This window comes from Aethalodelphis obliquidens, unplaced genomic scaffold (assembly GCF_003676395.1).
Source record: "Aethalodelphis obliquidens isolate GAN/ISIS:26980383/991018 unplaced genomic scaffold, ASM367639v1 scaffold27, whole genome shotgun sequence".
In the NCBI taxonomy this organism is placed as follows: Eukaryota; Metazoa; Chordata; class Mammalia; order Artiodactyla; family Delphinidae; genus Aethalodelphis; species Aethalodelphis obliquidens.
This window is the reverse complement of record NW_020837971.1, coordinates 9,475,786-9,492,708: the sequence shown is the minus strand read 5'-3', so window position 1 is coordinate 9,492,708 and position 16,923 is coordinate 9,475,786. Positions and strand designations below refer to the sequence as shown.

Below are 16,923 nucleotides of genomic sequence, written 5' to 3'. Positions count from 1 at the left end.
GGATCTTCCTGGACCAGGGCTCGAACCCATATTCCCGGCATTGGCGGGCAGATTCTTAACCACTGTGCCACCAGGGAAGTCCCTGAGATAATTCTTGCTGTGGCACATTAACCACCAACAAAATTCTGTTAGTGACATCCCCAAACCATGGAACTTTATTTTAAAAATTTTTTTTAGTTTTTTTGGCTGTGCCACGCAGCTTCCAGGGGTCCTAGTTCCCCCACCAGGAATTGAACCTGCGCCCTTGGCAGTGAAAGCAAGGAGTCCTAAGCACTGGACCGCTAGGGAATTCCCTAAACCATGGAACTTTAAAGTTAAAATTATCATCAACTGCTGGGAAGCATAAAAATAACATTACTATTAACAGGGTATGAAAATTAGGTTTTTAAATTAAAAATAAAACCTGGTTACTGTTCTCCAGGAAATAATATTTCAAATACACAGCTGTCCCTTGGAATCTGTGGGGCACTGGTTCTAGGACTATTGTGGGTACCAAAATTTGTGGATGCTCAAGTCCCATATACAAAGTGGTCTAGCACCGAGGGCTGACTGTGTAATCATCTCCAGATTAGCTACCAAATTTTTTTATATTTAAGATGTGGGGACAGAAATTAACATCATTTTACGTACAGGTATATTTACCAAGCTCTCAATCTTCTAAAGATTTAGAAGGCTCGAAATGTAACAAATTTAATATCATTTAAAGAATTTCATGGAATCTTAGTTTTAAATTATAGAAAACATCACATCTAATTAACTTCTATTACATACAATTTAAAGAAATACCTTGAGGTGTGTAATTCATGAATTAGGAAGTAGCAGTTTGATTTTCCAATTTGAACTTTTAATTTAAGCCCTGAGTGCAATTCTATACAGAATTTCTTGTTCCTTTTCATTTTATACAGATGTTGGAATTTGTTCACACTTTTCTCTTATTTTCATTTAAAACATACCTAATGTTAACTTACAGATACCATGAGTCATACTTTTAGTATCAAAATAAAAAGTTTTATTTATTTAAAAATGTTAAAAACATGATTCCTTTAAGAAAAAAATTCTTACAGTTTTAAATCCATAATAGGATTCAGAGCAATGTTTGTCTGTTTGAACCACCTGGGGTCTTCTTTAAAACTAAATTTTGGGTCCACCCTAGAGATTTACTGAATCAGAATCTCTGAGGATATGGTCTAAGAATGAGTTTTAAAAATTCTGTCAGGGCATTGTTTTTATACTAATGTTTGAGAGCCACTGATTCAAAGTGAAAACCAAGATGTGACCCTGGGTGGTTTCACTGAAGATAGAAAATAATTTAGGGAGTCCAGTCAATCCCATAATGGTCTGTAAGGTAATCTAAGACTGCTGATGTGCTTGACAAAGCATTAAATATTCTTTTTTCCTGCCTCGAAGTTATCTTTTCCATCATGTACATTAAATGTTGATGGAAACACATATAAGGAGTTCCAAGTTCAAGAGCAATGTCAACCCAGTCCCAGATGCATTTCAGTGGGGTTTCCTCATATCCAGCAAATATGGCCGGGTTGGCTAAGAGTCCTCTTGCAACCATCACACCTATAAATTAAAGCACATCACGTTTGTCCACACATTAAGAACTCATGGTTATGGGGTCAAACTCAATGAAACAAACTGAGAATATTCAAAAATAAAGTATTATTACAAGATTTCACAATGCCCTTGTATTAGACTAATTCTTATTAAAGGATTCATTTTGGTATTTTTTATAACCAATTAAGTGTAAATGAACTCACAAGACTTTTTTTCTTATATTTTAAAGACTTCTACATTAAAAAATTAGTTTTCCGGATTTTCTTAAGAGTAAATCTGGATTGTTATAAATTGGGTTTGCCTGAAGTTTATCTGCATTCTCTCATCCAGCAATAGGTATCACAGGGCTTGGTATGCCAAAATTGAAGGGGATAATGAAACTGCATAGCAGTCTGGGGTTTCTTTGGCTCCTATGACCACTCTTGGATTCACGAATTCTATAGGCTCTAGTGGTCACTAACTGGATGAGATGGTGGCAGAGAATTAACTGAACTAATTTACTCCAATTAAAATAATCTGTTGTTTCTAAGTAGATGGATTAACATCATTTTAGTAAATTGCTTGGCTTAAATTGGTAAAACAGGAAAATATGGTAAAACAGGAACATAATTAACATTATTCTCCCACCCCCACTTTTTAATTTTTCTGCTAATTAAAAAACAAAAAACCTGAAGTAATTATTTCTTACCATCTGTCCCAGTAATATGCCACACATTTTCTGCTTCTTTTAAGCTTCTGATGTCTCCATTAGCAATTACAGGTATAGACATATTTTCCTTAATTATTTTAATGGCCTCATAATGAACTGGCTGATGCCTTTCTTCAACAGTTCTTCCATGGACTGTAATCCAGGAAACCCCTGTCGCTTCAGCCTTTCGACAAAGATCTACAGTTCTTGTAAGGTCATCATGGATCCTATAATTTCAAAATCATATCTATCTTTTCACAGCACACAAATCTTAATGCTAACATCAAGAAACTAAATAGAAAAATATTTCATCTGTTACATTATTTAGTTTAGCTATGCTATATCATGTTATCACCACGTGCCCCTATCAGTGAGGTTTTGTTCAGGAATCAGTTCCCATTCAAGACCCTGAATTTAGCTATTTCACTATCGATAACAATAGGATGACAAATAACTTTTACCCAGTGCTCCTCTCTTTTGGCTTTGATAACTGAAAGATTCATCAAAGTACTGTCACAGATGCACTGAAAGGTGCTATCTTAATATTTGCTGTGCATGCTCCAATCCGCAAGTGGGAGAATTATAATAATTTATCTTGAGATTTGTTTTTAACCTGTCACCAAAAGACTAATTTTTAGTTTATTTTCTTTTCACTGTGAAATTTTAGTGCAAATATCATTCCTATTTTCTACTCTTGGTATCAGGAATGTCTCTTAGCATTAGTTAATTAAATAGTACATGGAAAAAGTTGTTTCTCTTGGGAGAGAGTTTTTAATAATAAAAGGATATTTTAATTTTTCTTTAAAAATGCGAAGAAGAAATTGTTTTGGATTATAAATAAAAATTATGGTATCTATTCATTTACTAAATGTTTTGTTTTAACATTTTCATATACTAGATGCCTACTTACTAAGAGTAGACATCTCCACACCTTCAGACAAAAGGAATATTCTTTTATTTCCTGAGTAATGGACTATCTTGTCAGTAGATTAAAATATTATCTTTACCTTATTTTAATAGATACTGAAAATCTGGGATTTTCCACTTGATTTCTTACTTGTTTCACCATGTCTCGAACAAGCTCTGGATTGTTTATTAGGCAAGCTCCATAACCTTCTGCCAATGCCCACCTTCATAAAGTAAATACAACAACAAATAAATTGTTATCAGTTGGAAGAGAAGATACAATTCTAAAAGCACAGTAAGTGCATTTATTATTTCTCTACCTAGCAACCTGGAATGGAACCAGATTTTTAAAATCATAGATCCAACACTTCTAAGTGTATTGAGATTAGGAAAACATGTTCCCAGATCAAGAAATACTTAGGGGAAATGGTTTTCACTGGCAAGTGAGAAAATTAAAGTTCATTCAACCGAAACAGATTTAAGTATTTGTAAATGCAATTACTTCAGATTTTTTTAATTCCAAATTTGATGTTCATTGTACATAACAAGAGGTTTTTTTAATCTTAAGAGGAAAGATATTTTTGGCTTACAGCATTCCAATACCACTAAACAGCTTACTGAACTCTCCTAATGAGTATTCAAATATATCTAATCTGATTTGGATTATGCTATACATAAAACCTTGATTTTATTCTTTGAACACATTTTGAATTATTGACAGATAATCTAGTATAGTGCCAGGAAGGTAGGGATGTTATTGTCAAAATAAGTACATCCTATCAACACCCAGTTACTCAGACTCAACCAAATAACTATGGTATAGGAAGAAAAGGTAATTATAAGAAGGTTTTCTTATAATTGAAATTAAGCAAGAGAAAACAAGTGATCTCCCAAATCATAGAATCATAGTGTTTAGAGCAAGTATGTCTGACAGAGCAGTAAAAATACATTTTAGGGATTGCCATAAACATCAGTCTCACATAATTACTTATGGATGAGGTTCAAGGCAGATCCACACATAAAAATAATTCTAGTGATGAGGTGAGACAAAAACTTGTCAAGGGTCTATATATTGTTGTAGCCATCAGAAAATATCTTTGCATGTATGTTTCTAAATAATATTTCCTTATTTTTTCTTGCTTCTTATTTAGAGCTCAAGTTCTTTATCTCTATTTTCCTTACTTTTTAATTTTTGGAATACCAGAATGATAGTTTACCATGTTCACATAGTTTTTCCTAATCTTTTTGAAAATTCTTCCAACTTCTTTGAGCTTTACCTCTGAGGACAACCACAGTTAATGTCTATTCCATTCGCATAAGGACAGACTATACGAGCAGCATCAGACAAAATTCTTGCATCATTAGCAGCAAACTGAACAATCAATGGGCAATCACCTGATAAAACAAATAGCTCAACATTAAAATTCACAGAAACACACACACATGCACACGAGATACCAAATTCTAATGTCTGTACAGGATAAAGTAACAATTTTTAGGCTAAGAAGCATCTGTTCAAACAAGATAGCATTAAAATAATTTAAAATATTTTAAATTACATGCAATTTAGATTTGGTACAAATTCAAATAGGAAAAAATTTGATAAAATGAAAAGTACAACACTCTTGCCAAACAGACCCCTTTCCCAAAGGTGGGAATTAGCTTACTGCATTCTAGAACAATTTTATGAATACCTATAAAATTTAAGCAAATGTGAACATTCTATGTACGTTGCTATCCATATTGTGTTTTTCCCCGGATGTAACTGGGACCTGTATTCAGACCTATTTTCCTCTTTTTAGTGGCGTATTCCACTGTGATGGGTGGACCATAGATTATTTTTCATTTGCGGCTCTTGCAAACAATGCTGCAATGAAGATACTCCATATACATGCTTTTGTGAGTATATTCATGAAGTAAATTCCTAGGAGTATGTATAACTGCTGGGCGGGCATCTAACATTTTGAAAGACATTATAAAATCTTCTTTCAAGAGTTTACCAATATAGATATACACCAGTGTGGATGACAGTTCTGATTTCCTTACAACTTATCCTACACTGTATACCCAACAGCATATTTTTTTATTTGTAGCCTCTCTCTCCATATTCTTTGCGTAGTTCTCTATGTACAATTTTTCTTTTAGTTGCTCCTTTTTTCATATTATTTAAATTAAAAAAAATAAAACAAAGAAATTAGCTCTGCTATCATAAACATCAAAAATATTATAAATATTTTCCCCAGTTTTTCATTTGTCTTTGAGAATATCTGTGCTCTTTTTTTATATATAAAAGTCTAAATTTTAACATAGCCAAATGTATCAGAGCTTTCCTAGGTTTTAAAGGACACATTTTTCTCATCTTTGGGTGTTATAAATTCTGAATAGATGTATTTTAATTTTTCTAAAGTTTTTTTTGAGGACTACCTGTATCAGATTCACTGGGTGTTTACCAAAATGCAGATTTCTGGGTATCGCTCTAGTTCTACTGACTCAGAATTTCTATGGCAATCCACTGATTTACAGGATTATCTAAGGGATAGGAGAATTTGCTTTTTCCTGAGGACGTAGGTAGGGTGCTTTCTCCTTTGTAACTCAAGAGAGTTATAAAATTTCAATCTAACAACCATTTATTGGTCAAATATATTTTCAATGCTGTGCTAGAAGCTGAGGATACAAACCAACAAGAAAGAATTCCAACCCTTAAGAAGCCCACAGTCTAGTGGGAGAGACAGGCATGTGAGGAGGAAATTACAGTACAGTAGGATTAAGTACAACAAAAAGCCGGGGCTTGCGAGACAGGACATGAATGGAGGGTGATTAGGCAAGTTCCTTGGTCACAGTTTTAGAGCATTAAGAAGCATGAACTGTCCTTTCCCAGGGGGATAGGGATGCGGGGATAGGCCTGACTAAGAAGGACATTCTAGGTAGAGAAGTGTGAGAGATTAGGGCATGTTCAAGGACTTAAAATAACTTAGTGTGTATATATATATTTATAATTATATATATATATTTTTTTTTTTTTTTTTTTGCGGTATGTGGGCCTCTCACTGTTGTGGCCTCTCCTGTTGTGGAGCACAGGCTCCAGACGCGCAGGCTCAGCAGCCATGGCTCACAGGCCCAGCCGCTCCACGGCATGGGGGATCTTCCCTGACCGGGGCACGTACCCGTGTTCCCTGCATAAGCAGGCAGACTCTTAACCACTGCGCCACCAGGGAAGCCCCAATAACTTAGTATTTTGAAGAATAAAGTTGGTGGGCCATGGAGAGAAACTAATGGAAGATAAAGCTACAGAACACGTATTCAGAGGCCAGATCATGAAGAACGTTCTATATTGTCCACACGTGCTGGAATTTTACTCCTTAGGTCAGTGGCTCTCAATCATTAACAAGCTCAGAATCACCTGGAGGGCTTTTTAAAACACAGATTGCCCGACACATACCCAGAGTTTCAGATTCAGTAAGCCTGCGGTGGAGTCTGGAACTTCCATTTCTAACAAGTTTTCAGATAATGCTGATGTTAACTGGTCTGGGAAATCACACTTTGAGAACCACTCTTTTAGGTGATGAGAAGTCTAAGGAAGATTGTGAGCAGGAAGAAGTGATCAAATTTACATTTTAGAGAGGTCACTTGGGGCTGTCTGGAGGGTAGTTTGAAATGGGATAAGACTGGAGGCAGTGAGATAGGAATCTAACCCAATAGTCTAGGTGAGAGAATGGGGCTGACTAAAACTTTGATATATTATCCATAGTTTACAAGGTACTGAATAAAAGCATATTTTTTAAAATTTATAAAAACCATAAGAAACTGAAAGATTTAAAAATAAAATCTCCGAATTGTGTTGTCTCTGATTAGACAAGAGTGTTGAGTTTTGTTGTTTTGTTTTTAAAGTTTTACAAAGGCAGCAAACTCTAGCTTTCACATACCTTGGTTTGTGGTAAATTCACTGTCTCTGGCTTTTATAGATCTGATAAAATCAGCAGCAACTATCATTGGCGTATAGCACAGATCGCAACTGTATTTTCTTACCAGTGTTCTAAAAGCCAACCTGAGAGCATATAAAACTTTAATTAGGCATTTAGAAAGCACCATAATCAGAGTTTAGTTTAGTTAATTATTGAATATTTAATATTTATTAGAGAAAAGTTCTGCCTATGGGAAAGTGCAGTAGATGTACTCTTCCCTATCACTCCTGCTTAGTATAACTAAGAGCTCTGGATATCATATACAAAACAAACGTATGGAAACTCTGAAAGGCGGCGAGAAGAGAGCAGGCAGGCTAGTGACCTCGGGCAGGACCTAAGGAACGACAATGGTGAGTTCCCTGGGTTTTCTCGTTGCCTCAAATATCCCAGATTTGAAGCTGAAGAAGCTGGCAACCTGGAAATAGCAATGGGTGCAGACAAAAACAGCCCCAGCAAAAGCCTGCTCTCTAGCCAAAGCACCAAGAAAGGGGCAGCCTAGCAAGCTTTAAAATAATAATGGCTCTACTCCAGCCCAACACCAGCGAAAAAACTGTGGCCCTCACCTCCACAAGCGAAAGTCGAGTGGGAGCTTACACTTGTACCGTTCCAAAGCTGTCACAAAGTTCTCCAACACCCCTCCACGGTGGTGTTAGAGAAGGCCAGGTAGGGAGCTGGGACTTTAATCCCTGCTGGCCAGTAACAAGGAGGGTATCAGCGGAGACCATCTGGGGAGCCTGGAATTCCACACCAACCCTGCAGCAGTGAGGTGCCCTTCTCCCTTTCTCCGGGAGTAGTGTTAGAGAATGCTTAGTGAAGAGCCAGGACTTTCATCATTGCCCAGCAGTTACCAGGCCACCCCCTGCATGGGGAGCTGGAACTCTCACCCCTGCTCAGCAGTAATGAGGAGCCTCGTGCCCCCGGGGTGTCAAAGGAGACCAAGTGGAAAACCTAGGCTTCTACCTCCACCTGAGAGTAATGAGGTGGTGCTTTCTCGTCCTTCCCCTGCTGTGGTGGTGTCAGAAAAAGCTAGTTAAAACAGAAGTTTCAATATTCAGAATCAATCACTGTAATCCATCACATTAACAGACTAAAGAAAAAAAAAAACACATGATTGTATCAATTGATGCAGAAAAAGCACTGGACAAAACAGCATTCATGATTTAAAAAAAAAGCCTCTCAGGAAAACAGGAATAGAGGGAACTTTCTCAACCTGATAAAGGACATCCACAAAAAATTCTACACTTAATATTATATTAGGATCTTTATATATATTTTCCGTAAGATCTTATGGAAAAACGCAAATGAACTTTTTGGCCAACCCAATTATAGGTGAAAGAATACTTTCCCCCCAGATCAAGAACAAGGGAAAGATGTCTGCTCTCATCACTCTTATTCAGTACAGTGCTGCAACTTCTAGTCAGTGCAATAAGGCATGAAAAAGAAACAAAAGGCATCTGATGGAAAGGAGGAAGTAAAACTATCTCTATTTGCAGATGACATGATTGTCTACTTAGATAATCCTAAGGAATTTGTAAGAGGGACGTCCTAGAACCAATAAGTAAACATAGCAAGTTCACATAATGTAAGGTCACCACACAAAAAGCAATTTTACTTCTATACACCAGCAATGAACACATGGACGCTGAAATTAAAAGTACAATAACTGGAGTGTAAGCCTTACAAAATATGTTCAGAAAATGTACGTTGAAAACTATACGACACTGATGAAAGAAATCAAAGAAGATCTAAATAAATGGAGAGACATACCGTGTTCATGAGGAGACTCAACGCAGTAGGGAATTCAGTTCTCCCCAAATTGATATGCATTTTCATACAATTCTTATGGAAAATCCAGCAGGATTTTTTGTAGGTATAGAAAAGATCATCCTAAAAAGTTATTTGGAAAGGCAAAGGAACTAGAATAGCTAAAACAATTTTGAAAAAGAAAAGTGGGATTTATTAAGTTTACTTAATTTGAGGACATTATATAGCTACAGTAATCAAGACTGTGGTATTGGTAGAGGGAGAGACACATAGATCAAGGGATTAGAACAGAGAATGCAGAAAAAGAACCATACAAACATGCTCAACTGAGTTTTGATGAAGATGCGAAAGTAATTCAATAGTGGAAAGACAGCCTTTTCAACAAATAGTACTGGAGTAATTAGACATCCACAGGCAAAACCAAACAAACAAACAAACCAACCTCAGCCTAAGTCTCACACTTAGACAGAAATTAATTAAAAATTATGAACTTAAATGTAAACCATAAACTAAAAGACTTTTAGAAAAAACATAGGACAAAATCTTTAATATCTAGAGTTACATAAAAATTTCTTATACTTGACAACAAAAGCACAATTTGCAAAAGGAAAAACTGATAAAATGGACTTCATCATTAAATAAAAACTTTTGGTCTGCCAAAGACCCTGTTAAGAGGATGAAAAGACAAGCAACATGCTGGGAGAACATATATGCAAGCCACATATCTGACAAGAGTAGTATCTAGTATAGAGAATTCTCAAAACTCCAGAGTAAACACAACAGTAACAACAAAAAAACCAAACAATCTGATTCAAAAATGGGCAAAGGGCTAGAAGAGATATTGTGCCAAAGAAGATATACAAATAGCCAATGAGCACATGAAAAGATGCTCAACATCACTAGAAAAATACAAATAAAAATCACAGTAAGTCACATCCATTAGGATGGCTATTAAAACAACAACAAAAAAACCCTGGAAGACAACAAGTGTTGATGAGAATGCTGAGAGACTAAACTCTTGTGTACTGCTGGTAGGAATATAAAATGGTGTAGCTGCTATGGAAAATAGCAGGGCAATTCCTCAAAAATTAAAAATAGATTTGTCATATGATCTAACAATTCCACCTCTGGGCATATACCACAAAGAATGAAAGCAAGGTTTCAAAAAGATATTTATATATCCATGTTCACAGAAGCATTATTCCCAAGAGTCAAAAGATGGAAGCAACTCAAGCTGGGATGAATGGATAAACAAAATGTAGTATATACATACAATGGAATATTATTCAGCCTTAAAAAGGAAGGAAATTCTGGGTCTTCCCTGGTGGCGCAGTGGTTAAGAGTCCGCCTGCCGATGCGGGCTACGTGGGTTCGTGCCCCGGTCCGGGAAGGTCCCGCACGCCGCGGAGCGGCTGGGCCCCGTGGGCTGTGGCCGCTGAGCCTGCGCGTCCGGAGCCTGTGCTCCGCGGCGGGAGGGGTCACAACGGTGAGGGGCCCGCGTACCGCAAAAAGAAAAAAAAAAAAGGAAATTCTGATACATGGTACAACATGGGTGAACCTTGAGGATATTATGCTCAGTGAAATAAGCCAGTCTCAAAGAGACAAATACTGTCTGACCACTTAGATCATACACATACCAGGCAGTTGGCAGCATGAGGACTCAAGCCCGGACCCTGGTCCCAAAGCTAGGCGTTTGAAGATCCTATGTGGTGGGGTGGTCTTACTTTTAAGAAGTCAGAGCATAAAAAGGAAATCACACCTAAGCTCATTAACCATTTAACAATACTTACTTTGAATATCGCACCATTGGGGCGCAGACTTTTACCAGCTGCCCAGAATGAAGCATTTCTATTGGATCATTTTTTCTTTCTTGACATGTTGTGGTTTGCATGCAGTCACTCTTCATGAATACAGATTTGTTTCAAATCTGAAAAAGATAACCAGTTTGCGTAGAGAAAAGGCACTCACTTTCACTTGATGAATACCATCATTCTTACAATTTCAATTGCCAAGAACACGTATTTTTCATCAGGTTTTGTGGGCTTAGGAATCTTCTTAGCTTCTTTTCACAGTATCGAATAGGATACTACTGAATTCTGCCTCTATTTATAAATCACAGATAGTTTTCAGCACACTGTGCAATTATGACATTTATATTCTGTACAAATTACCCTTGTTCAAGTCAAACACTAACAGTTTTGAATTCTATACTTAACCCACTACTGTAACATTTTCTGCTCAAATTTATAAATGATCAGGATGTGGAAAACCACAAGATATCTTCCTAGAATACATATTACGATTTTCCATGTTACTTTTTTAGACTTTACTTTGTTTGGCATTGATTAACCAACAAATTTGATTTGAATAATTTCATATATAGTACTGTGTATGTCTGGCACTTTGAAATACCTTGTTTTATCCAGGAAAGTTAAATGGCAGTAACAGAACAACTTTAAGTAGTCAGCATTTCAAAAGATGTACTGGTTTATTTATTTATTTATCTAACATCTTTATTGGAGTATAATTGCTTTACAATGGTGTGTTAGTTTCTGCTGTATAACAAAGTGAATCAGCTATATGTATACATATATCCCCATATCCCCTCTCTCCCATCCTCCCTATCCCACCCATCTAGGTGGTCACAAAACAACGAGCTGATCTCCCCATATATAAGAATATGTTTACTCTTATTCTCAAATCCTATTCTTTTTATTTGAATCAGAAGGCAAACAAACATTTAATTATTATTTTTAAGCATTTAAATGTTTCATGAACATCGTTTCATGAAAATCTCAATTGTAATCACATAATTGCATAGTAAATCACTATTATACCCAAAGAGGGAGAAGTGATTAAATTAGGCGATTCCTGTGTTTTATAGTTGCTATACTGTACTTAAAATCCTATCATTTCATAGTGTTGGCTGCTTTCCATATTCCAATTTTGGCCTTACCAACTTAAAAATATATATGGGCCAACTTCAGAAAGGTCTAATTGCTCCACATGCAATTTCTTGTTTGGCTAATCCTGAAAGTACTGTTATAACCTAAATATAAACCAATAATTTCAATTTCCTTAGGTAGAATGTACAGGTGGAATAAGATAAGCTAGTTCTACTGATCACTGTTCATCACTTTATCACTGTTACTGTTTAACTTAATATTTAGAGAGTTAATAGCTTATTTTTTTAAACAAAAGTTCATGATTAGAAAGATGTAAGCCACCTACATAGGTAAAGTATAAAGCAAAAGAAAGGTAGTCGCCTTTTCATGAATCAAACCTGTCTCATCTCCCTTGCATTCCAGATCCTGGTTATGCCATCACAATCCATCCCTACGCACTCAAGTCAGAAACTTGGGGCTTGTCCTTCACTCTCCATCTCCTGCAGGTGTGTCAACTAAGTGGTACCTTTAATTAAACCTTGAGCCCATTTTCACTGGCTCACAGAGTCTCTGTACTCATAATCCCCCATCCTGATGACTCTGACAATCTTCTTGGAATCCCAGTTGATCTTATTTTTATTCATTCAACAAATATCAAGTTTCTGCTACATGTTGGGAACACAGATGAAAATATATTTTCTGTGTCCTTGAAAATGTATTAGACAAACTTACACAACACAATAATGCTAATACACTCAAACACAATTTAAGCACTGTAGAAATAACTGTCTAGAGAAGTGAGGGAAGTCAATAATGGATGAAGGGGGCTTCCCTGGTTGCGCAGTGGTTGAGAGTTTGCCTGCCAATGCAGGGGACACAGGTTCGTGCCCCGGTCCGGGAAGATCCCACATGCTGCGGAGCGGCTGGGCCCGTGAGCCATGGCCGCTAAGCCTGCGCGTCCGGAGCCTGTGCTCCGCAACGGGAGAGGCCACAACAGTGAGAGGCCCGCGTACCGCAAAAAAAAAAAAAAAAAAAAAAAAATGGATGAAGGAAATCTTGAGCTGACACTACATGGGAGATGGGGAAGTGTCCAGTTACAGAGAACATGTAAAAAGCCACAGCAGCATGAAAATGCTTGATGTTTTCAGTGAACCATTAACAACAGTTCAGGATTGCTTGAGTTGTAACTAGACTAGAAAGGGCATGAGAGGGCCTATACACCAGGTTAAGATATTTTAGATTTTAAACTGTAGGGCCTTGGTTCTCAGCCATTTTTCCTCCTCTGTGGGTGATTTTTACATATGCACTCAACATGTTAACTTGTGCAAATGACATACTTCCATGGGCATATATTTTTGTGTAAGTTGTTTGTCTCTCCTTGTATACTAGTTGTAATGGAAAAATTTTAGCAGAGAAATGACATGGTCAGATGTCTGATTCAGAAAGATTTCGATGGAGGGATTAGGGCTGTTGGTAAAATATCAGTAAGGAGCCCACTGTAGTAGACCAAGCCGTGTGTAATGAGTATCTGACCTGGGACTCCAGGAATGAGGATAGAGGGAACACATTTAGGAGCTATTTAGAAATAAAAATAAACTAGCAAGACATTTAGGAGGTGGAAATCACCTGATGACAGCACGTGTTGTGTAATTAAGAAAGAATTCTAGGATGATGTGTACACTTCTGGCTTTAGAGACTGGGCGGATGGCCATTCCAATCAATGAGACAGAGAACCAGAAGGAGGAACAGGCTTTGGGAGGGAAATGAGTCCACGCTTGGGCACACTGAAGTTGAGGTGCTCAGGGGATTTCCAGGTGGTGATGCCTCATAACTGGTTATATAGATATGGTACTAAAGAAAAAGCTAGAGATAAGTCTTTAACCTTTAGGTAATATGTTGAAACTAAAAACATGGACAAAGTACTTATGGATGCCATTATCTTGTAGAAATCCTTAGAAGCACCAACATTTAAGTAAAAGGGGGAAAAAAAAGAATGTAAAGGAGACAGAGAGATGAACTCTGGAGCTGGGAGGAATAAATCTGAAACGTGATATTCAAAAGAGAGGGAATAGTATTACGAAGGAGGGAGGGGATAAACATATTAAACATCACAGAAGAGTTAAGTAAAGACTAAAACGTGTCCAATGGCAACTAGGTCATTGTGACTTTAGCAAGAATAATTTCACTCTTATTCATTCTTTTTTTTTTTTGCGGTACGCGGGCCTCACTGTTGCGGCCTCTCCCGTTGCGGAGCACAGGCTCCGGACGCGCAGGCCCAGCGGCCCTGGCTCACGGGCCCAGCCGCTCTGCGGCATGTGGGATCTTCCCGGACCGGGGCACGAACCCGTGTGCCCTGCATCGGCAAGCGGACTCTCAACCACTGCGCCACCAGGGAAGCCCTTATTCATTCTTTTGTTGTTGTTGTTAAATAATTTTTATTGTTCTTCTTCCTGCTGGTTATGCAGGCAGCCACAAGTGGTGCATACATGACAGCTTTCCCTTCAGGGCTTCATGACTCCACTTTAAATGAAGTTTTCTTTATTTTCACATTTCCCTCTTTTGATCAAGATCTTTCCTCAAAAGCATTGCTGATCAAGAGTCAGGTTGTCCATATTTAGTGGTTTTTGTCCCTTGGTACCAGGAAGGGCGTTTCCTGGTTGTCATGTCCCACGTCAGAGGGAAAGTGCATAGCGATTGGAAACCACTGAAGCCACATTTGAGTAACAAGGAGGAGCATGAAGAAGAACACTCAGGAATTTCTCATCTAAAGTCTACATTCCATCTAGGTTGTAAGCACTGGAGGTCATCTTGAAGCACTGAGCTAGAGTCACCCTATTGAGTAAGCTGTTTCTACAAACGTTTAACAGGCAACAAGTACAGAGCTTAAAAGTAATTATGCAAAAACAGTAATTATGCAAGGCAGAGTTAAAAGCAATATGACAAGTCCAGTTTGTATGATGGTAGCCAGCTAAATAGATCAAAAGACCATAGAGTATCAAGGGGAATTTGTTGTAACCAGTGCACTTGTTCCCTGACCTTGTGTAACTGAATTTCTACCTCTCCAGAGTATTTATCCATGTGCAACAGGTGGTACTTAATTCATTCTTGTAGTCCCAGTACATGGCACGAAGAAGGCCTCCCTTAATACATATTTGCTGAATGAAAAAATCAGTAGTTCTTAATCTTGGTTGTACATTAGAATGATCTGGTGAGATTTTAGGAAGCAGGATGCCCAAACCATACCCCAGAGCAATTACATGTGAATCTCAGGGCGTAGGATGCAAGCAAGCATCAGTGATTGTTAAAGCTCTCCAGGTGATTTTAATGGGCAGCCAAGCTTGGGAATAAACAAATCCACGTCCTCCAAGGCACCTGGTAATACTGTTTGTTTAAATGGGTTTCTACCTACCTATTCGCTCCTCTGGGATAAGACAGGGATTGAGTCTAATGTTTGTACACTCATGCTGGTACATATAGTAGAGACTCAAACTCTTCATTGAATGAATGAATATTATGTAACTTTTCTAAAAATTTTCAATGTAAAAGCCAGGGAAGGAAAAACAATCCATAATTCAAAGATAATACTTATTCATCATTAATATTCAAAAATTATTGAAGTCAAATTTTGTGTATTATAGATAATGAAACCTAATGTGAATCTCAGCACACTGCCCTTGGCGATTTGTGAGACCTCCATTCAGAACATTCAATCCTATTCACACCGTGACTGAAATCAAAGTATATTAGGGGAAAACCTCTGTGACAGAGAGAAAGCATAATGCAGTGTAGTGAGACATACTTGCTTGAGTTGCTACGGGCATCTAATATGTTCGAACGGCATTTGGCACAGCTAAGTACTACTATCACATTCTCGAAAATCCGTTAGCTGAATCAAGAAAAACTTTAGCTCTGGCACTGGGAAAAATAGGTTCCCTGCATACATACTTACTGTAGACGAAGGGAAAGTTAACGTTTCTTTTTTACGTTAGAAATGCTTAACCTTCTCGCACACGTGTGGTTGACCTGTTAACTTACTAGTATTTATCGTGAGAGAAATACAGGTGAATACTGCCGATGTTAACAGCGGAGAAGATATAACGGGAACTAACCTGATGATTTTACAGCTCCAATACTGTTAGTTGAGAGATGGAAAATCCATCAATTTGTGACAAGGAAAAGTCTGGCGTCGCTCAGGACTGAAACTAGGCGGTAGAAAAAGCCTAAGGTCACTGTCTCATGGGAGGGTAGCAGAGACTGAGTCCCACTTATCTATTCCTGGTTCAGTCTTCCTACTTAACCGACTCTCGGCTCTCCCTAATTCTCCCCACTTTCATCCCTGGCAACTTTCCTCCCCAAGCTTTTCCCGCCTGCCTTTATCCCAAGAACGCGAAGCAAGGGTTGTGATAGATACAGGTGGGTAGCTATTAACGCCCGCCAGCTGTGCTTGTGGCGTGCACACGAAGCTACCGGAAACCTCCGTTCTCTTCTAGTGCTTCCATCGAGAGGTCCCATTCTCAGGTTAAATACTTGCTTTAGAGGTGAGCGCTGCCGCCACGTTCCGGCGCTCACCTGTTCTTCCGCCCAGGGAACGCCGCCAGCCCCAGGAATGCGGCGGGAGACGGGAGAAAGCGCCGGACCCACGACCTCAGCTTCCCTGGTGCGCTGGGTCCTCGGCGCCCACCTACTCTGGGCCCCGCGCCGTTCCCAGCCAGGGTCGGCGGCACATCAGCTGCAGCAGATCGGAATCTCCAAGACAGCCGGGTGGGCGGAGCTGGCGGCGCCGGGATTCTGCGTCATGACCTGGGCGGGGCGCGTCGCTGCTGACGCCATCTCCCCGGCACCTGCCAACATGGAAGGTGGCGACGGCAGCCTCGCTCTGCCTGGCCGTCCGGCTCTGGGCTCCGGAGCGGCTGCAGCGACTGTCCGGGAGCTCCTGCAGGACGGTAAGGAGTCGGGGTCTGGCCGGGCCATGGGGTTGGGGGATTGTCCTGCTCCGCACCTGGGCCCAAGTGGTGGACTCAACCCTTCGCTTTGCGGAAAGTTTTCCTGTCTCGGCGTGACCACTCCCCTCCGCCCGGCCCCCTGGCGTCTGGGTGCTGGCCTAGCCAACTTGTTTCTCCAGGAGTTGCTGTCCCCTTCCCTTCCGGGTGTCCTG

At 39.0% G+C, this 16,923-nt stretch overlaps 2 protein-coding genes across 8 annotated transcripts in view; one reads left to right on the top strand and one right to left on the bottom strand.

The window, feature by feature from the left end:
* Positions 1 to 987: 987 nt before the first annotated feature.
* DUS4L (dihydrouridine synthase 4 like) lies at positions 988 to 16,480 on the bottom strand. 6 transcript variants are annotated; one of them, XM_027123915.1, is made up of 8 exons: positions 16,338 to 16,479; positions 15,878 to 15,970; positions 10,674 to 10,810; positions 7,081 to 7,202; positions 4,435 to 4,552; positions 3,259 to 3,381; positions 2,252 to 2,478; positions 988 to 1,569 (listed from the first exon to the last, which is right to left on the bottom strand). In XM_027123915.1, the coding sequence occupies exons 3-8, from the start codon at positions 10,787 to 10,789 to the stop codon at positions 1,310 to 1,312; spliced, it is 966 nt and encodes a 321-aa protein (XP_026979716.1). In that variant the 5' UTR covers positions 10,790 to 10,810; positions 15,878 to 15,970; positions 16,338 to 16,479; the 3' UTR covers positions 988 to 1,309. The 6 variants fall into 6 exon arrangements, with proteins under 6 accessions (XP_026979716.1, XP_026979717.1, XP_026979715.1 ...); XM_027123916.1 differs by lacking the exon at positions 15,878 to 15,970 and having other exon boundaries at positions 16,300 to 16,480; XM_027123914.1 differs by lacking the exon at positions 15,878 to 15,970 and having other exon boundaries at positions 16,338 to 16,478.
* The window catches only part of COG5 (component of oligomeric golgi complex 5), a 275,728-nt gene continuing 275,263 nt past the window's right edge, over positions 16,459 to 16,923 (top strand). Inside the window, exon 1 of one of the 2 annotated variants that reach the window (XM_027123902.1) lies at positions 16,459 to 16,711. In XM_027123902.1, coding sequence (XP_026979703.1) covers positions 16,564 to 16,711 — 148 coding nt within the window. In that variant the 5' untranslated portion in view covers positions 16,459 to 16,563. The remainder of the gene's footprint in view (positions 16,712 to 16,923) is intronic. The other variant, XM_027123901.1, reaches the window with a different exon arrangement.

Bases quoted from the DNA above. Each gene is read 5' to 3' on its own strand.
- DUS4L (XM_027123916.1), bottom strand. From the start codon at position 10,789: ATGAAGAGTGACTGCATGCAAACCACAACATGTCAAGAAAGAAAAAAT. The intron at 7,203-10,673 runs GTAAGTATTGTT...ATATGCTCTCAG, and splicing joins CCAATGGTGCGATATTCAAA to GTTGGCTTTTAGAACACTGG. The intron at 1,570-2,251 runs GTAAGAAATAAT...TTTAATTTATAG, and splicing joins GCATATTACTGGGACAGATG to GTGTGATGGTTGCAAGAGGA.